The sequence below is a fragment of the Notamacropus eugenii genome, chromosome 3 (assembly GCF_028372415.1).
Source record: "Notamacropus eugenii isolate mMacEug1 chromosome 3, mMacEug1.pri_v2, whole genome shotgun sequence".
In the NCBI taxonomy this organism is placed as follows: Eukaryota; Metazoa; Chordata; class Mammalia; order Diprotodontia; family Macropodidae; genus Notamacropus; species Notamacropus eugenii.
Window position 1 is genome coordinate 120,276,570 of NC_092874.1, and position 19,614 is coordinate 120,296,183.

The 19,614-nt window shown below is 35.1% G+C and overlaps 1 protein-coding gene across 2 annotated transcripts in view; it reads left to right on the forward strand.

The window, feature by feature from the left end:
- UBE2H (ubiquitin conjugating enzyme E2 H) overlaps positions 1-19,614 on the forward strand; it is a 127,482-nt gene that overhangs the window by 49,879 nt on the left and 57,989 nt on the right. Inside the window, exons 1-3 of one of the 2 annotated variants that reach the window (XM_072652755.1) lie at positions 4,174-5,009; positions 16,847-16,923; positions 18,798-18,872. In XM_072652755.1, the coding sequence (XP_072508856.1) occupies positions 4,978-5,009; positions 16,847-16,923; positions 18,798-18,872 (184 nt within the window). In that variant the 5' untranslated portion in view covers positions 4,174-4,977. Of the gene's footprint in view, positions 1-4,173; positions 5,010-16,846; positions 16,924-18,797; positions 18,873-19,614 lie in introns of those variants that run through there. The other variant, XM_072652753.1, reaches the window with a different exon arrangement.

Here is a 19,614-nt window from a genome sequence, read left to right on the forward strand (position 1 = left end):
ATGTTAATGATGAACCTTGCCCTACTTGTATGTTGTTCCTTGAGAACTTGAATTGATAATCATGAAACTCCCACAATTAGGAAGACTTTTAAAAATGGAACTTACAAAAAAACCCTGAATAACAATTTAAAGTAAAAAGATTTTTATATTATTAATAAAATTAAACAAATATTTCATTTTTATCTGTTAATTTCCATTTTTGTGTACATTTTATGATGTATAGAATATATTCATACAGTGTTACATGCATATAATTTATTACTAAATACACACATTCATTCTGAGTGTTCACTCAAAAGTGTTGTACTACCAGGAGTACATGATCAAAAAATTTTGGAGATACTGTTAAGAACCCCTTCCCAGTATGGCCCCAGTCATACCTTTTCAGCCTCCTTTCATTTTATTCTGTTTCACAAATATTATGGTCAAGGTCACTCTGCTTATTTGCTATTTCACACCCAGACTTTGTGCTGCCTTGCACATAGGTAGTTGGTGCTTGTTGTTTACTCAGTAGTAAGTACAGCATACAAATTGAAATTGAAATTTTTGGTGAAGTCAGGACCTTTTAAAATTCTTTCAGTTGCATATAGTTTAAAGTGCATATTAAATTCAAAATGTTATTTCCAAAGCATTCTTGTCTGTCTCCCTCAAAATTTTCTTAGGTTAACTTTTGTGCAATTTTTAAAAATGCTACTTTGATATTTTCTTTTTTTGTCATTCCCTTTCTCTTCCCCCTTCTCTCCCCCCTTCTCTCCTCTTCTTTCTCTTTTCCATTTATTTTTTTCCTTTTCTTCATAACTCTCTTCCCCCCCCTTCATTCTTAATCATTGTGCTGACTCTCAGTGAAGAGGTTTTCAGATGGTGAGTACTGAATGCTACCTAACACATTGGATACAGAATTGTGATCTGAAAGGCCATATAAGGTGAAATTTAATGGACAGTATTCCATTTGGATTTAAAAAATCAATTGCACAAATGCAGACTTGGGAAAGCAAAATTAAACAATTTGTATGAAGATATTTTATATTTGTTTTTATGGCTGCTATAGTTGAAAAAGATTATCTCACAAAGGTACACAGATCAGAAGTAGTGGAAGAAGTGCATAGTTTATTTCTTAAAAAATTATGACTTTGTGGTTCTAGGCCTTTAGATTTAGAACTGGAGTAATCTTACACATCCTTTGGTCCATCTCTTGAATTTTATTTATTTTTAAGTGTTATTGACTGAAAACCACTTTTGATACTACTTACTCTTTGTCTGCCTCTCTAGAACCCTTCTAAAGAAGTGGCACAGTTAATCCTAAAAAGCTGGCAAATTGTCTTTGACAGTATATGCCTCATTCTGCACCTGTTATCCAGTGCCTCTTTGTGAAGAGAAGGGAGCTATATTTGATCATCAAGATTAGTTATTGCATTTATTTGAACTCCACAATTTTTGTGTTGATTTTTTTCTTTATACTATTGTGTTCATCGTATATATTGTTCCGTTGTGCTCATTGTATATATTGTGTTATTTATTCTGTATACTTCACTTTGAGTCTTCCCAGGTCTCTGAATTCATGTTTCTTGTTTCTTAGGGCAAAAATAATTCACTCCATTTATCCCAGTTTGTTTAATAGCTTCCAGTAAATTATTTGGTTCCATAGAAAGTTCTGCTTGAATGTTTTAGTATCTTTGAGACCTTTTAGCTTGTTTTTGACCACCTTAAGGTAGCCCAATAGTGATTTAAGTTAAGGGTCATGGACACTTCACTAACTTTTCTAGTGTAGGTCTGCATTGTCTTTAAAATGCCAAGCTTCCCTTTCCCTCCCCCAATTTGGAGATGAGGAAAAAAAGCCCAAAAAAGATAGGTGACTTGCCAAAAAGTTAAAAAGATACTAAGTGACAGGACTAGATACTTTAAGGCTAAATTCAGTCATCTTTTCACTGTGGATAGCAAGCTCCACGTGAGCCAAGGGTGTAAATTGTCTTAAAAACCCAATGCTTTCTTAAACTTGAACAAGGGAATTGATAGTCCCTTTGAAGTGGGCCACTAATCATTTAGATTCTTTGGTAGGTTCTGGGCATAAGGAGATGAAAAACAATGTAGGTTCTGCCCTGCAGGAGTTTATCATCCAATCACATTTACCCTACACATGTACCCTTCTGAGGTACTGAAGAGACTTGACTCCTTATACCATCATATTTCTTGGCTACAGATTTTTTTATGTGGTGGTATGGCTTTGTATTTCAAATATTCGATTTGAATATTTGAGCTTGTCTTTTTTCTTACCCATACTATCTCTGTAACCATGGACAAGTCACTTATTACCCAAAGTACTGCTCTAAGACTAGGAGTTGCTGACATGTTAATGTACAGTACAGTACCTACATGTACAGTACATTAATGTACAGTAATGGTGGAATTGGTCCAACCATTCTGGAAAGCAGTTTGAAACTATGCTTCCAAGGTCACTAAACTATACTTAGTATATACCCTTTGATCCAAAAGAAATAGCCTGTATTTGGAGAGAGGAAGAAGACTCATAGATATAGAAATACTTATAGCAGCTCTTTTTGTAGTGGCAAATTACTAGAAACTAAGAGGGTGCTCATCAGTTTGGGAATGGCTACGTACATTATAGGATATGAGTATAATGAAATACTGTTACCCCATAAGGGAGACTAGGCATAAAAAAGGGATGGGTTTAAAGAAACCTGGGAAGACTTCTATGAACTGATGTGATCAGAACTAGGAGAATACTTTGTATCATAACAGCATCATTGTTAAGGCATATAACTTTGAGAGATTTAAGAACTGTAATCAATGTAATGAGCAGCCCTGTTTCTAAAGAGTTGGTGATAAACTATGCTTCTCACCTTTGGACAATGGATTAAAGATACAGAATGATGTGCATTTCTGAACATGGACAATCTGGAGATTTGTTTTTCTTGACTTTGCATATTTGTCACAAGGGTTTTATTTTTCTTTTTAATTTGGGGGGAGGGTATGAGAAAAAAGAAAGCTTGTCAAATGAACAATAAAATACTGAATTGTAATTGGTAAAGGAAGTTTCTGATTTACTGTACTGTTGTGACAAAAAATTTCTTTTGTTTTATATTTATTACCTCAGAAAAGCTTCTTCTGAGTTTAACATATATTGTATTACCTTTTCCCTTATATTAATAACCATACTCCAAACTAATTGCTTGCCTTCATATATAAAAAAACTTAAGCTTATTGTAAATCAATGTTTGTCTTCGGTCCACTTACTTAATTGTATTTGATGACCCTTAATCACCGTCTCTTAGTAATTCTGTTGGAATCTTCACTTTTTATCTTTCTACTTCAAAGGTGCCTGTGATCAAGTGCCATATTCTAGGTGTGATCTCCCTAGTAGCATGGAAAGAAACTATCCTTTCCTGTTCACTTGTATAGAACTCAAAATAGCACCAGTCCTTCTTTTTGCATATCCCATTACACATCTGATTTATAGTCCATTTTTACTTCTGATCTCTTTGGCACTTGGTACTTTCCAGGATTGCTCTGTCATTTCAACTGAGTTTGGAATTATTTTCCAGTAGCAGTTTTTTTATTTTCTAACAAGTGGCAGCAGGGCATTTTGGCTTTGCTTTTAGGTTTTAGTCCATTTTATTATCTGTCCTCACTTTATTTTTTAAACCCCTTTCCAATTTCCAGTGAATATTTAAAATCATAATTGTCATTCAGAAAGATGCTAAGCTGAAAATAGATCAAATGGCTCCAGAAGTTTGCTACTTAAAATTGGGCCATTAGCTGCTTGTTATTATTCTTTATGGTTTTGAAATAGAGAATCAAGGTTGTATGAATCAGAATACAGTTAGATTGCTTTGTATACTGAGTTCTGTTGAGTTACTGGGCACAGATTGACATTCTTTGCATGGTACTAAACTGTATATTTGTAGTTTTCCATTTAAAATCTCTCCAATATTCTTGATCTTTGTTCCTTTGAGCACATATTTCCTTCCAAAAAACCTCATATTCCATTCTTGCATTTGCTTTTTCTTATTCCAGAATGGTATTTTCCTTAAGAAATATAATTCTTTGCCTGTTAATCTTTTTTCTTTCTGCTTTTTCTTGGTTTTTCTATCTGTTGACAATATTTTTATTTGTTTTTATTCTGTACTTAAACACTGAGAAAAAATTAGCATTTCTGTATCACAACAGAAAGGAAAAAATGTTTATATATGAATCCACAAATCTTGATTATATGCTGGTGGTTGGTTGTGGTCCTTAGTTCTCAAAGAGGACCAAAATGACATCACCATGATGAAGTCAAGATTCATTGTGTCAGTCTGTGGCTGATCAGACCAATACGAGCTCGGAATGCTCCACCTCAGATTAGACACATACTCCATGTGAACATTTGGGGTGGATATTCCAAATTTGCACATGCTACGTTTCCTTTGAGCTGTTTCAATTCTGTTCTGCCCATGGAGCACGGCACCCTTTCTGATGTGGGCACACCATGCTTGAGTAGTCAGCATCACACAATCAATTCCAAAGTTCTTCAGAGACACCTTGAGAGAGTCGTTGTATTGCCTCTTCTGACCACTGTGTGATCACCTGCCCTGTGTAAGTTCTCCATAAAATAGTATTTTCGGCAAACTTACATTTTGCATTCGAACAGCATGGCCAGCTGTCAGAGTTGTGCTTTCTGAAGCATAGTTTGAATGCTTGGCAATTTAGTTCGAGTAAGGACCTCAGTGTCTGGTACCTTATCTTGCCAGGTGATCTTCAGAATCTTCCTAAGACAGATCAAAAGGAAGTTATTCAGTTTCCTGGTTTGGTGCTGGTAGACTGTCCATGTTTCACAGGCATACAAGAAAGTCAGTACAATGACTGTGTAGACCTTCAGTTTGGTAGTCAGTCTAATGCCTCTTCTCTCCCATACTTTTCTTTCGGAGCCTCCTAAGCACTGAGCTAGCTCTGCCAGTGCGTGCTTCAACCTCATTGTCAATGTGTGCATCCCTGGAAAGTATACTACCAAGGTAAGTGAACTTATTTACAGCATTCAAAACTTTGCCATTTGTTGCAATTGATGGTTCCACGTAAGGATGGTGTAGTGGTGGCTGATGGAGCATGTTTTTTCTTGGTGGTGTTAGCCTCTTTGCTTGTCTATTTCCTTCTAAAATTACTTTGGTTATTTTCTGTGCATTTTCTCTTAAGTGCCTGGATTTTTTGACAACATTACCACTAGTGTTCTCCTTCCCCTGACCTCCATTCCCAGCATCAAAAAAAAGAGAAGCAAAATCCTTGTAGCATGTACACATAACTCAAGCAAAAACAGTCCACAAATTGGCCATTTCTAAAAATGCATGTATCTTCCTGCATTTGAGTCCATTGTCTCTTTGCCTGGAGGTGGTGGGAAGGAACTAGCTCTAATAGCACTATCTAATAGTCATCACGTATCTATGATACTGTTCTTAAGTCTTCGCAAATTTTTTTTAAACAATCTATAATAAATTTTCTTTTTGGTCACTTTACTTTGTATCAGTTTATGTAACATCCCAGGTTTTTAAAAAGCAGTGCCTTTCATAATTTCTTATGGAATGATAGCATTTTATGACATTCATATGCCCACATTTGTTAAAATTAGTAAGAATAAGAGCCATTTCCAAACTAATGGTCAAAGAATGTGAACAAGTAGTTTTCAAAGAAAGAAATCCAAGCAATCAGTAGCCATATGAAAAATTCACTAAATCACTAACAATTAGCAAAATGAAAATTTAAAGGAACTTTGAGATGCTGCCTCATAAACCTCCCTCTGCCCCCATTGGAAAAGATAATAAAAAAAGGAAAATAACAAATTTTGGAGAAGCTTAAGGAAAATTGGCACACTAATGCATGGGTTGTTTTAGCTGTTAATTCCTGAATGGTATAAGCATTCTAGAAAACAGTTTGGAATTATGCCAAAGTCACTAAACTGTATACCTTTTGAGCCTGTGATATTTCTGTGAATTAATTGCATGCATCATTTCTTAAGAGTACAATAATATTCCATTACATTCACATAGCACAATTTGTTCAACCATTCCTCAATCCATGGGATCTACTTTGTTTCTAATTCTTCGTTATCACAAAAAGTGCTGCTATAAATATTTTAATGTAGATGGGAACTCTCTTCTTATTAGTGGTTTCTTTGGGAGATAAGCCCAGTAATGGAGTCTCTGGTTAAAAAGGTATAGGTATTTAAATCACTTTTTTTTGCATAATTTCAAATTGTTTTTGCAAGATGGTTGTACCATTTTACAGCTCCACCAAAATGTAGTAGTGTGCCTAATACTACATATTCCACATTCCTTTCAGTATTGAGTACTGCCATTTTTTCCCCAATTTTTTAGGGTATGAGTTGAAACCTCAGGGTGGTTTTGATTTGCATTTCTTTTACAATTGGCAATTTAGATCATTCTTTCACGTGGTTGTGAATACTTAGCAATTCTTCCTTTGAGAACTGTTTGTTCCTATCCTTTGGCCACTTAATTGCTAGAGAATGACTGAATCTTATGTATTGTTTATATATCTTGTAGACATATCGTTGTTTTTGAAGATAATAATAGCAGCTAGTATTTATGTGGTGCTTACTATATTCTAGGTACTGTGCTACATGCTTCTTACAAATAATATCTCATTAGATCTTCACAATAACCCTGTGTGAGGTAGGTGCTAATACGATCCCCATTTTACAGATGAAGAAACTGAAACAAAGTTTAAAGGATTTAGCCAGGGCCACACGGTATCTGAGATTGAATTTGAACTGTCATTTTGAGTCTGGGCCCAGTGTCTTTCTAGCTGTCTCCAGAAAATTTGTTATGAAGGTTTTTTCCCCCCTCACATGACCACATCCCTTCTTATCCTAGGTGCATTAATTTTGCCCGTACAGAAACTTTTCAGTTTCTTGTAATCCAAGCTTCTGTTTTTTGTTTTGTAGTTTTTTCTATCTCATTGGCTTAAGAATACTTCTCCTAATGATACCTGTGAAAGTAATATGATCTGCTTTTTTATAGTATGATCTTTAATATTAATGTTATCTATCCATTTAGAATGTATTGTGGAATGTGCCTGTAAGATCTTGATTGCCCTGGAAATATAAATTAACTTTAGCAGTATTGTCATTTTTATTATATTGACCTGGACTACCTGTGAACATGGAACTGAATATTCCTCTAGCTGTTTAAGTTATTATTTATTTCTTCAAGGACTACTTTGTAATTGAATCTATAAAAGTCCTGTGTGCTTTTTGTGGGTCAGTCCCTAGATATTTTATGCATTTTGTAGGTATTTGCAATGGGATATCCCTTTCTGTTTTTCCTTCTTGGGTTTTGTTATTATTATATAGAAATGAATGTTTTTGAGAGTTTATTTTGTATCTGCAACTTTGCTGAAGCTATTTTCTCATTAGTATTTGCTGATTCCCTATAATTTTCCAAGTATACCATCAAATCATCAGCAAATATACATAGTTTTTTATCTCCACTTTACCTGTCTTCATCCCTTTAACTTCTTTTTCTTGTTTTCTTGGTATTGCTAGCTTTTCTAGAACTATACCAAATAATATATGGAAAGTGGGCATCCTTGCTTCAAATTAGATAAATTCTACTGTATCCCCATTGCATATATTGCTGGCCTTTGTTTTTAGATGGATAATTTTTTATAATGTTAACTGAAGGTCCCTTATGCCTTTATGTTGTAGAGATTTTAGCATAAAAATCTTTATGAAAGGCCTTTTCTGCATTTACTGAGCTGATCGTGTAATTTGGGATGTTTTGGTTTGTGGTATGTTTAATTATGTTGATTGTTTTCCTAATGTTTAACCATCATTGCATCTCTGGTATAAATTTGCAAGTAATTTCTTGGATAAATTGCTGTAATCTACTTGATAACATTTTGTTATGAGTCAGTATTCGTTGGTGATGTTGGCCTATAGTTTTCCATCTGGGTTTAATCTTTCTCCAGTTTAGACATTAGGACTATATTCTTGTAAAGAATTCTTGAGGGTGCTTTCTTAATTTTTGAAAATAACTTGCAAAGTATGAGTACTAATGTGTTTTTTCAAAACTTTGCTGTAATTCAGGGCCAAGAGGTTTTTTTCTTTGTTAGTTCCTTTGTAGCTGGATGTTATTTCCTTTCCAGAGATTGGATTAAGAACTCTAACTAGTGTTCTGATTGTTTGGAAATTTTATATTTTTGGAGGTGATTTCTCTATTTCTTTTGTGTTCTTAGTTTTGTTAGCATATAACTGTGCAAAATATGTTCTTATTTTTCTCTTTATTTCCTTTGGTTTTGTTGGGATATAACCTTGCTCATTTGCCTTTTTATTGATTTGATTTTCTGTTCTTTTTAATCAGATTTGCCAAAGGTTCATCAATTTTATTAGCATTTTCAAAGAACTAGCTTTTAGTTTTCCTTTCTGTTTTTATTTCTGGTTAATCTATTTCTCCTCTTATTTTATTATCTTTTTTGGTACCGATTTTAGGTTTGTTTTATTTGTTGATGCTCTTCTTTTTAAACATGAATATTTAGTTCATTAGTCTTCTCTTTTTCTACTTTGTTAATATGTGTTTGTGGAAATATGATTACCTCCCCTAAGGACTGCCTTAACTGCACCCCTGAAATTTGGTATATTATGTCTTTATTATCATTTTCTTTTACGTAATCATTATTGGTTTCTTTGATTTGTGATTTGACTCATTTAGTTTTTCATTGTTAAATCTTCATTTGGGTCTGCGTGTTTTTTTTTTTTATGGTCCTTGCATCAGTGTCTTAGTGCATCATGATCTGTGACTTGTTTCTGAGTTGCATTTTTAGATTAAACCACACTGTCTTGGTATTTGCAGCCTTTTTTTTTCTAGATGTGATCAGTGATTTCTTTCGATTGGTATTTCATTTTTTATGTTAACTGTTCATTAGTTCATTATGTTAATTCTGCCCCAAGAGAATTTTACAGGGACAGAACTTGGTCCTACGAGGATTCTGAGCCCTTTTCCTCCAGCTTAATGGAGTGCTTTGCAGACCCTTTCTTGAGCAGCTCTTTCACCTAGTGTCCTGGTCCAGTATCTCATCCAGCTTTCTCACTTCCTTGCTTCTCTAGTCTGGCATTGGCAATGCGATCGGGTTGATTTCTCTACTTTTGTTCTGGGAGGTGGGAGTATGGGGTATGGGGTTGAGTTCTATTTCAAGCTGAGACACATGTTCTGCCCTTTTTCTCTCTGATCTTTGGTTCTCCTGCAGAGAGATCTTTATAGCAGGACAAGATGCTGCTGCTGTTACACTTTCTGTTTCAGCCTTCAGCCAGAGTAAACTTCTGGGAATGACACACACTAGAAATTCTGGGGGGAGCATCTAGGGTATGGGATTGAGTTTTATTGAAAGCTTGTATACTTACTCTGGTAGCTTTGAATACTAATAACTTGCTGTGTGGTGGGGAATGGGGTGTGGTAAGTGAGCGCAGGGTAGGCGTCAGTTTGTGGGTTTCTTTGGGGAGAGAGAGTGGCACATAATTTCTCTTTTGGAGAGGTTGGAGAAGTCAAGGGTTACCAGAAAATGTCTTGTCCAGAAGCTTGTTGGTCACATGACCCAGGAGCCTTGGAGCTTCGTTTTCTCATCTGTGGAAGATTAAATCAGACTAATTTATCCCTCAGGTCCCTTCTACATCTGATGTTTAAGATGTCGTTTTACTTCATATTTTCGGTAATTTTCTGTAGATAGATTACAAGTTTTCAATATTTGTTAACTCATTAGTTCTTGCGAAGTAGTTTGTAAAGGAGTACGATGTATCTGTTCTGGTAGTAGTACAAAAGAAACTGTTTCCTCACCTAGAACCTTGTGGGTAGCACTTGTTAAACTCTTAGATGTGTTTAAGTAAAAACTGTAGGTTATTGTAGGTTACCCTTTTCCTTTAGAACCAACAACATGAGCCCTACAAATAGGTAGCTGGAAAAATGGGAAAAACTATCCCCAAGAGGTGACAAGTGTTGAGTGAGAAAACAAGTGGCTGTTTTACCTTGGAAAACATTTTTTTCTTTCTTCCTGTAGTAAAGAATGCTGTCTTAACCCTTTGATAAGATTTTGATGAAAATTGGATAAATTAAATTGTCTGTTACTAAACTATTAACACTGCAAACAGCGGCAAAGCAGCCAGCACCTGTTGGTATTAATAGCCAAGTACTGTATTCTACAAAATGTTCTGAATTGTGCTTTCAATTTTTATTAAAATTCTTGCTAACAGCCTGATTTTAAAATTTAACATGCTTTTCTTGCCCTTGCCATAAATTGGCCCATTTCTACTTTTTATTTGTTTCTGATTAAGCTAAATCTTTACTCTTCCATAACTTAATTTCAGTCATGTTAGGCAGTCCGTTAAGTTCAGGCCTATGCTATTGAAGTACTTGGTCATTTCCGTGGAATCTGCACATTGTGTGAAGGGGTTGTGGCCCCTTAATTGTAGGGTGTTCTTTAATGGATCTGACATTTTATGGGCAAATAGCATTCTTCCTTACAAGATTTCTGTGGTTACTTTAAGAGAAGCGCCTAATGGAGAGATGGATGCAGCTTGACAAGTGAAGTTACTCACCCATAGCTGTGCTGCCGAGTCAGGCAAAGAGGCTCCTCCATCTTGGAAGCACTTCTGAGATTGTAACTGGAATCTGGGGTCTTTGGCATTTGCTTTTGGGACTTTTGTGTGGAGTCCTCAGATTCACTTTCAAGAACTAGGTTGGCACAGAGTATGGCATTAAGTAGTTAGAAGGAATTGTCCCTTACCTGATGGATTTGCTTTTGTTTTTGAGCCTATCGAAAAAAGGTAGGGGAAAGAGAGTCATTAAATACTAAGAGTCTAAAGTTTTCTTCCAGTGCTGAAATAATCAGAATCCTTGCTAACAATCAGTCAGTCAAACGCTGATTGATTGATTGATTGATTCCTCTTAGCATTATTTGCATGCATATTCTTTCCTGAGGGAATATTCCTTGAAAGGAGGAACTATTTTGATTTCTGCCTTTGTGTCTCCGCTGCATTGTACGGTACCTCCCTGTGTGATAGATTTTTGTTAATAAAAGCCTGTTTGATTTTTTTTCCCTATAAGACTCATATTGAGGCACCTTATTTGAGAACGATCCTTTAGCATAGTTTCCTAAACTGATTTGGTCATTGGAGTTTGAAATGAGTCCTTTTGGTCGTTTTAAATGTTTATTAGTTTTGAGCTGGATGAATGACAAAAAAGGAAATTGACCTACAACTAGTCATTCATTATACATTTTTTGAAATTTGAATGCTTTCATACTAGGCATTGTTTGAAGGCAAGGTAAATGGAAAAAAGGGGGCTTTGTCTTATTGGAGAACTAAAGACTCAAGTGGGTGTTTGTGACACATTATGAAAGGGATTTTGGGAGACTGCTGAGAACGAAGAGACTTAAGTTTATTATAAATAGGTGTACCCACTTGTGAAAACCTGACATGACAATTCATAGCTACAAAGTGATAAAACATGAAATTACTGTTCTTATAAAATAATTGGCCCTAGGGTTACTTCAAATTCTGTGCATAGAAAATATGATCTCTTACAAAAGTTAGAAATAGTCTTGAATTTCCCAAAACTCTTGTATTTCCGGGACACCCAGAATTTAAAGTGTAATATAAAGTAAAATTTCCCTGCATATTTCTTCCTTTATTTCAGGCATTTTAGACATAATTTTTTTTTTGTGCAAGATGTAATGTAGTCTAAATGGCTTTGAAAGAAGTTTTTATTCTCTGAGAGGCGGCTGAGGGTACTGGAAAATTTAGTGTTTTAATTAAGTCCTTGAAATGTGTTAGATTTTCAGGGACCAAGATTTCAGGATAGCCTGTTTTCTAGGTCAGGTATTAAGATGTTCATTATGGATTTCTGAGCACTGTGGATATTGTTTCCATCTGGTGTCTAAAGCCTTTGTATTATTTTTTTTTCCAGTTTCTAAGAGTGAAAAAGTTTGAGCAGATGCCTGAATTGTACGCATAGTGGTTTATAGATCCTTAGCATGCACTTAGACTTTTAAGTGTGTGATCAAATCTACAGTGCTACTGGGTAATATTTTAAAATCATGATAATTTGTTAGTGCAAATAAAAGAAAATCAGGTAGTTTATTTTAGAAAAGAGGATTGTCAGTTTTCCTGCTGAATCCAGGATATAAATGGTGAAGAAAAACAAAATAAGCCTACTAATTGGACATAGCTTCAAATCTCTCCCCATTTCAATTCATATTCCAGTGAGTCAGCTAGCTAATTTGTTAAACGTCTGCTCTGTGCCAGGTACCACACCAAGGGTGGGAGCTACAAAGAAAGGCAAAAAAAATAAACAGTTCTTGCTTGATCTTAAGAAGCTCACAGTCACTTGAGGCTCCATTTTTCATTATTAGGCTTTTGCATTGGCTAAACCCCTTACTTAGAATGCATTTCCACCTCACCTCCACTTCCTCCTAATTACCCCTGAGTGAATAATTCCTTGAGGTGTTACAATTGTTTTACCTAGCACATATAATGAATGTTTTGTTGATTTGATTTCCACTAATGTGGGGTTGAGATTTACATTGATGGAAGGAGTAACCACATTGATAGAACAATTTTTTAAATATTGAAGAAATATTTTCTAGTAGTATTCCACTATAAGTAAGCAACTTAGTTTTGTGCAGTTACTGTACAAGATAGCTCCATTTTCTTTAATTGTAGAGCTTTATTATGGCATTTTTGATCAAATGACACTTAAATTGTTGGTGAAATTTGAGATCTTCACTTGTTGAATGTTTGTCCCCAGCTCTAGTTGTCATCTTTGTAGACAGGGGGTAAAACACTAATGGCCCCCCAGAGTAAGATGTGCTCCAAACTAAAGGAACTGTTAGAAAGTACTAAGATTGAAGTTAACATTAATTCATGTACCCCATGATGCCATAAGCTGTGAAAATTTACTTAAAGAATAACTTTTGGTTGTGTAGTTTGGTGTTGGGTTAAGATTTTTCCTCTGTTCCTTGTGTTTTCTTTGTCCTCAGAAAACAAGTTTTAATGTCTGTGAAAAATATTCCTTAAATTTGGGAATTGTGATATGTCAGCGTGTTGAACAGAGGAAGAGTAATTCTTGAACAAACACATTCAAAAGTGATTTTGCTTGGATTCTAGAAAAAGATATATTGAAGAGTAAGAATTTGTCAGTGTTTCTGTAGTATTTTAGAAAAAGAAAGAGGAATACTTTGACCAACAGACTTGAAATGGATATTTTGGCTAATGAGGCAGGAAGAATTTTCATTATAAATGATTAAATCAGCTTTGAAAGATAAAATGATCTACAGAATTTGGGAGATTTGGATTTCCTATCTTCTGATGTTGAAGTTGGGATTAACAATCTCTAATTATAGGTAATTGTTATTCATTTGTTTCTGTCATTTTTGACTCTTCGTGACCCCATTTTGAGTTTTCTTTGCAAAATTACTGGAGTGGTTTGCCATTTCCTTCTCTAGCTTCATTTTACAGATGAAGAAACAGAGGCAAGCAGTTGAATGACTTGTCCAGTCCCACAACCAATAAGTGTTTGAGGTTGGATTTGAACTCAAGTCTTCCTGACTCCAGGCCAGATGCCTTATTCATTGTACCATCTAGCTGCTCTAGACAATGACATCTTCCCCAAAGGTCAGGAGTTTAAACAGGATTTATTTACTGTGGAATTGAGTAGACAGTCTCCACCTTGCTATACAACTTGAGTTCAGTCTGAAATTGAAAGCAAACTTTTGTCATTTGCAAGCTTAAGTAATTGGAAAAGAAGATACATGAAAAGATTGATACAAATCTTCTCATATTTCTTTGAATTTTTCAGAATTATAATTCCTTTTGGCATAGTACTATTCTGTTACATTCATATGCCACAGCTTGTTTAGTACTATTCTGTTACATTCATATGCCACAGCTTGTTTAGTCATTCCCCATTTGTTGGGGATGGATTTTTTTCCTAGCTTTTTCTTACCTCAAGTAATACTACTGTGAACATTTTTTTTTTTTATGGGCCTCTTTTTTTCCTTTTTTTTAATGCAGAGTGAATTAACTAGTACCAGGAAAACAGTATACATAAATGACAGCAACATAGTAAATAGAGCACCAAAAACATGAGAACTGAAATTATGGTGACGGAGCTTGTCCCAGAGAAGAGATTAAAAAAACGCACCTCACTTCCTTTCAGAAGTAGGGGAATATGGGTGTGGAACATTACTTATATTGTCCAAGTTGATTTTCCTATGGTGATATTTTTCCCCTTATTCTTTCTTACAAGAGATAACTCTTTTTGAGTAAGAGGGGGGAGGAATACATTCAGAAATGAAGATACTGTAACAATAAATATGAATAAAAATTTTAAATAAAAAATTGCAGTTTTGTTCATTCCATAAAAAGAATACATCAGCCCTTTCACAATTGACATCCCTGTAATTCATAATAAAAAATTGATTAAAATTGATTGCTATGGCAAAATATGATTGTCACAATTTATTAGCTCTGATTTATAAGAGTGTTGCTTTGCTTCCACAGATTTGTAAACTGTAATGTCAGGGTCAATTAATTGCCTTTCACATTTCTTTTGAATCTAAACTCAAAATTTGATCTTCTAACAGACTGCTTCTCCTTCAGCTTTATATGGTTACTTAATTTTATAAGCTATTTATTTGGGATACTTTTAGCTCTATGCTGTGTTCATTTAAATCCTCACAACTTCCTAACTCAAGCAAGATAATAAGGTAGATGAGAACATATCTGTAGTAAATGGGATTTTGTTTTTGTACTAGTAGTTCCTCTTGTGGAAAACTCAGCAAAATTGATATAGGATCATTCTTTTTATATTTCCAGTTAATTATTAAGTTATGCTGTTTCTTGTAATGTCTCTCAGTTCAGTACTTTTCTTATCTATTCCCCCTGTCCTCACCCTAGAAAAAGAGTGGTGTATGTGGCTGTGTATCCATGCGGTGCCCTCCCTGCCTTAGATCTTTTTATCTGTTTAGGTAACTCACATGTACTAGTAAACCAGTGAGTCTTAACCCACCTGCCTTTTACTACAGTTAGTTCACTGCCACCAGTTATTATGCTGGCTGTATCCAGTGCAGTAGATAAATGCAAAAGTGTATGTGACTTACACATGTAAAAATTTCTGCAATGGTCTGGCAAAGTATAGTGCAACCATGAATGAGGAACCCTGGGGGTTTAGTCCTAGCTCTGCCACATAGACTCATTTTTCTGGGCCTTACTTCTCTCATGTGTAAGATCAGGAGTTGAAATAGATGATCTTAAGGTCAGTTCTAATCCTATGATTTATGCTTCTGCTTTCATATCTCCTTCCCAGGTAGTCTTCTTGCCTTTAGTCCCTTTCCTACTGTAATCCATCCTGTACATCTCTACTGAATTCTTGTAATAACATGCCTTTTATTGAATTATCCCCTACTCAAAACAGAATAAAATCCAAACTTTGTAACCTGACATTTCATGAACCTCTACAATTTGGTCACATCTACTGCTGTTGCTTTTCGATCTCCACTTCCTTCCCTGCCCTCTGTCTGCTCATACTCATCACAAGAAAGTTTCTTGAGACCCTCAAACCCCCTTTCACATGTTCTTCAACTTAGTTAGAAGAGAAAAGGGGAAACTCATTGCATTCATAATGGTCAAAGGGACATGAGCACTCAAGGAAAAACAATCTGTTAGAAATTTCGCTGACTGGTAACCCAAAACCATTCGGTTTAGGGAATTAAGAAACTAATATAGAGTTTAGGTGATATGAAAACAAAAATGATTTTGTTTTCCCTTAAAGAAAAATTTAAAAGTCAGTTTAAATTTCTAAAGTATAGCGTTAAAAATGATATCACATGGTATAGTATAGTGGGCAGCTAGGTGGTGCAGTGGATAGAATGTTGGGCTTGGAGTCAGGAAGACTCATTTTCTTTGGTTCAAATCTGGCTTCAGACACTTATTAATAGTGTGGCCCTAGGCAAGTCACTTAAGCCTATTTGCGTCAGTTTCCTCATCTGTAAAACAAGCTGGAGAAGGAATGGCAAAACACTCCAGTACTGCTGCCAAAAAAACCCCAGATGGGTCACAAAGAGTCAGATACAACTGAACAGTAACAGGATTAGGGGAAGCATTGATTCAACGAGAAACATAGCACAGTGGATAATGTGGGACTTGGAGTAAGGAAGACCTGTGTTTGAATGTCTGCCTCAGATGCTAATTGTATGACCCTGGACATCTTTAAAATAGGGATAACAATAGCATCTACTTCCCAGGGTGGCAAAGAGGCACTAAAACATTTGTTGAGTTGACATATGTAAAGCTCTTGGCAGTGATGATGAAATCAGTATATTGATATAATAATAGCTAACATTTATATAGCATCTACTGTGTGCCAAGCACTTCACAAATACTATCTCATTTGTTCTCTTAACAGTCCTGGGAGGTAGGTGCCCAAAATCATACTGCAACTTATTGACAGGATTGGGACCAGAATTTTCTTACTATGCCATGCTGCCTTTCAAGGAGCATATTTTATTAGCTCATATATTAAACTGTTTGTGGGGTTTGAAGAAGAAAATTCTCTAAAGGACTTCAGCTTTTCACTTGGATTTCAGTGAAGGCATAAATACTGGCAACCAATTACTGTTATGCCTCAGTTCATAGGACTCTTATAATAATGTATTTCCTGTTCTTACCATCTTCTCTTTTATAAGATTCATGTAACATTTCTGGTAAGACTTCCTGGCTTCTCTTGGAAATATTAGTGATAGTTCTTTCATGTAATACTAAACATGAATACTTTTCCTTAACCCTCGTTATCAGCATTGAAAGCAAACATGAAGTCACAATCCTAGGAGGACTCAATGAATTTGTAGTGAAGTTTTATGGACCACAAGGAAGTAAGTATATATCTTTTCTCAATATAATCCTGCCTTATACTAATTGACTTTCAGATAAAGCAAAAGCAATATACAAAGAGAATATTGGACAGATGGTACCTGTGATAATTGGGAACCAATTTAAATTGAACTACAGGGCCATTGTGGAATCTTATGCCATGTTTATATGCTCTTTTGTTCCATGATAATAGATTTTTTATAAATTCAGGTTTTTCATTCTATAATAGATTATTGGTGACTTCAAGTTTTATTATAGATTGCTGCATTCTCTTTGTGTGTGGTGGGAGGTATATGACCATGTCCTACTAGTGAGTGTTTTTTACTAAGGTCAGTAATTTTTACAGAATAAATGAATCTCTAAAACAATGAGATCTGTCTCTTGCAGATTTTCTTGTCATACGTCTTTTAACTAAAATCTTACTTTTACAGTTAATTAAATAGTAATACTAAAATTGATTCTGTATTCCTAAAGAAGCTAGTTGATTAATCAGCAAGGTATTACGTACTTAGATATCAGATATTGTATAAGATTCCAAGGGTAAAAAAAAATTATAAGTAAGATGATCTCTTTCCCCAAAGCAGCTTACATTCTATTAGGGAGATACAACATATTCACAGAGACATATTCACAATTTTTAAAAAAAGTGGTTTTGGTGTGGGACACTAGTAAGTGGGACAATCAGGAAAGGTGTTTTGAAGGAGGTGGCATTTGGACTGAGCCTAGAAGGGAGCTAGGGGTTTCAAAAAATATAGTTGAGTGGAGTGAACATTGCAGGCATGTGGGACAGCCCATGTAAAGGCGTGCAGGTTGAAGATGGAATATTATGTATGAGGGAATAACAAGTAGACATGGTTCAGCATAGAATTTCTGAAGGAGATTAATGCACAGTCAGTTCCTAAATATATCTTGGGGCTAAATTGTGAAAGGTCTTAAATATCAGTGGAATTTGCATTTTGTCATAGCTTCGATGGGATGAAGCTCCTAGAGCAAGGAAGTTACATGGTCAGAACTTCATTTTAGAAATGTCAGTTTGGTAGCTCTGTAGATCAGTTGGAGAAGGGAAAGACTGGATTCAAGGAGGCCACAGTGAAGAGGCTCTTGCTGTGGGGTAGATAGAGGAGACGATGACCTGCACTGAGGTGGTTGTGGTAGGAATTGAGAGAAGACACATGTAGAAGATGTTGAAGTAGAATCAAGGAAACTTGGTAGTTGATTATTGGGTGTGGGGGCGAAGAGAATGGTGAGTGAAAATGAATAGTTGAGCCTGGATTACCAAAAGAAATGCTGGTGTCTTGAATGAAATAAGGACTTTAGAAGAAGAGCTTGATTTTGGGGAAAGAAATGAGTTCAGTTTTGTTTCTGCTGAGTTTGAGATACCTATTGGGCATCCAGATGGAGATGTCAAACAGGTAGCTGGAAATGGAGGATTGGAGTTCAGTGGAGAGATGGGGACTGTATATAGGGATAGAACCATGGGAGCTGATAATAAAGAGCACTGTTGGTACACTTAATCCATAGGATGTAGGGCATATTTAGTACTGTAAGAAAGACCAACTAGCATTGGTCAGACAGGCAGAAGATACTTACAGCAGATCTGTTTGACAAAAAACCAGAGAGGTTAAAGTATGCAGAAGATGAGAAGATGATTAACAAGGAGTCATAGAATCTATAAATGACAATACCTGTCTTGTAATTATAAAACATAATTGTCTTAAGCTTAAAAAGTATTTTTTTTAAAAAGGAGATTTTTTGAGATGGAATAAGAATTTTAAAGTTTAACCTACAATCCTGACTTTTAAATTTTGTTGCAGTTATGTTTGATTTACATTTAAAAAACCAAACAAACATGTTGTAATATGCTTTTCTTTTACAGCACCATATGAAGGTGGAGTGTGGAAAGTTAGAGTGGATCTTCCTGATAAATACCCTTTCAAATCCCCATCTATAGGTATGCAATAATACAATTTTTTCTTTAAAGGTTTTTGAGCTCTTAAGGAAAGAAAAACATTTGAAAAGCCATAACTTGTAGAAGTTAATTTAGTCTAATAATAATTACCTGAGTGAATCTTTTTTGTCATTTTTACTTAATTAGTGACTTCCTATGTTTTTTGTAAAGGGGGGAGGGCATTTTAATGCATTGTTTGCTTTTTTAGGGTGACATGATTAAGGTTATATGTTTTCTCCTTTTTTTCCTTCCTAAGGCAGGTTAAGCAGTTTTGAAAGGAATATTTATAGAGTCCTTCTTTGAACAATAAATGCATTGATTAAATTTCAGTTAAAATGGCAAAATATAAAATTTAATATTTTGACATAGCATATTGTCAAAACTCTAATCTTGTAGGCCTGTAATTTCTGCATAGGAAGAACTTTTAAAGATTGTCTCTGTGGTCAGAGTACTTAGTAACATCAACACTCCTTCCATTTTGATTTTTTTCCCATTTTGAAGACTTGGGTTCAAATATCACCTCTGATACTTAATAGTTGTGTGGCCAGCGCCAAGTCATTTAATCTTTCTATGCCCCAGTTTTCCTCATTAGTAATATGAGGAGTTTGGATTCAGTGACTTCTTAAGGTTCCTTCCAGCTCTACATCTATGATCCTGTAATTCCTCTGATTTTTGTCTTTATCTGTTATGCTATTAACCTAACATTATTAAAGGAGTTGGGTATTATAATAAATAGTAGGTATTT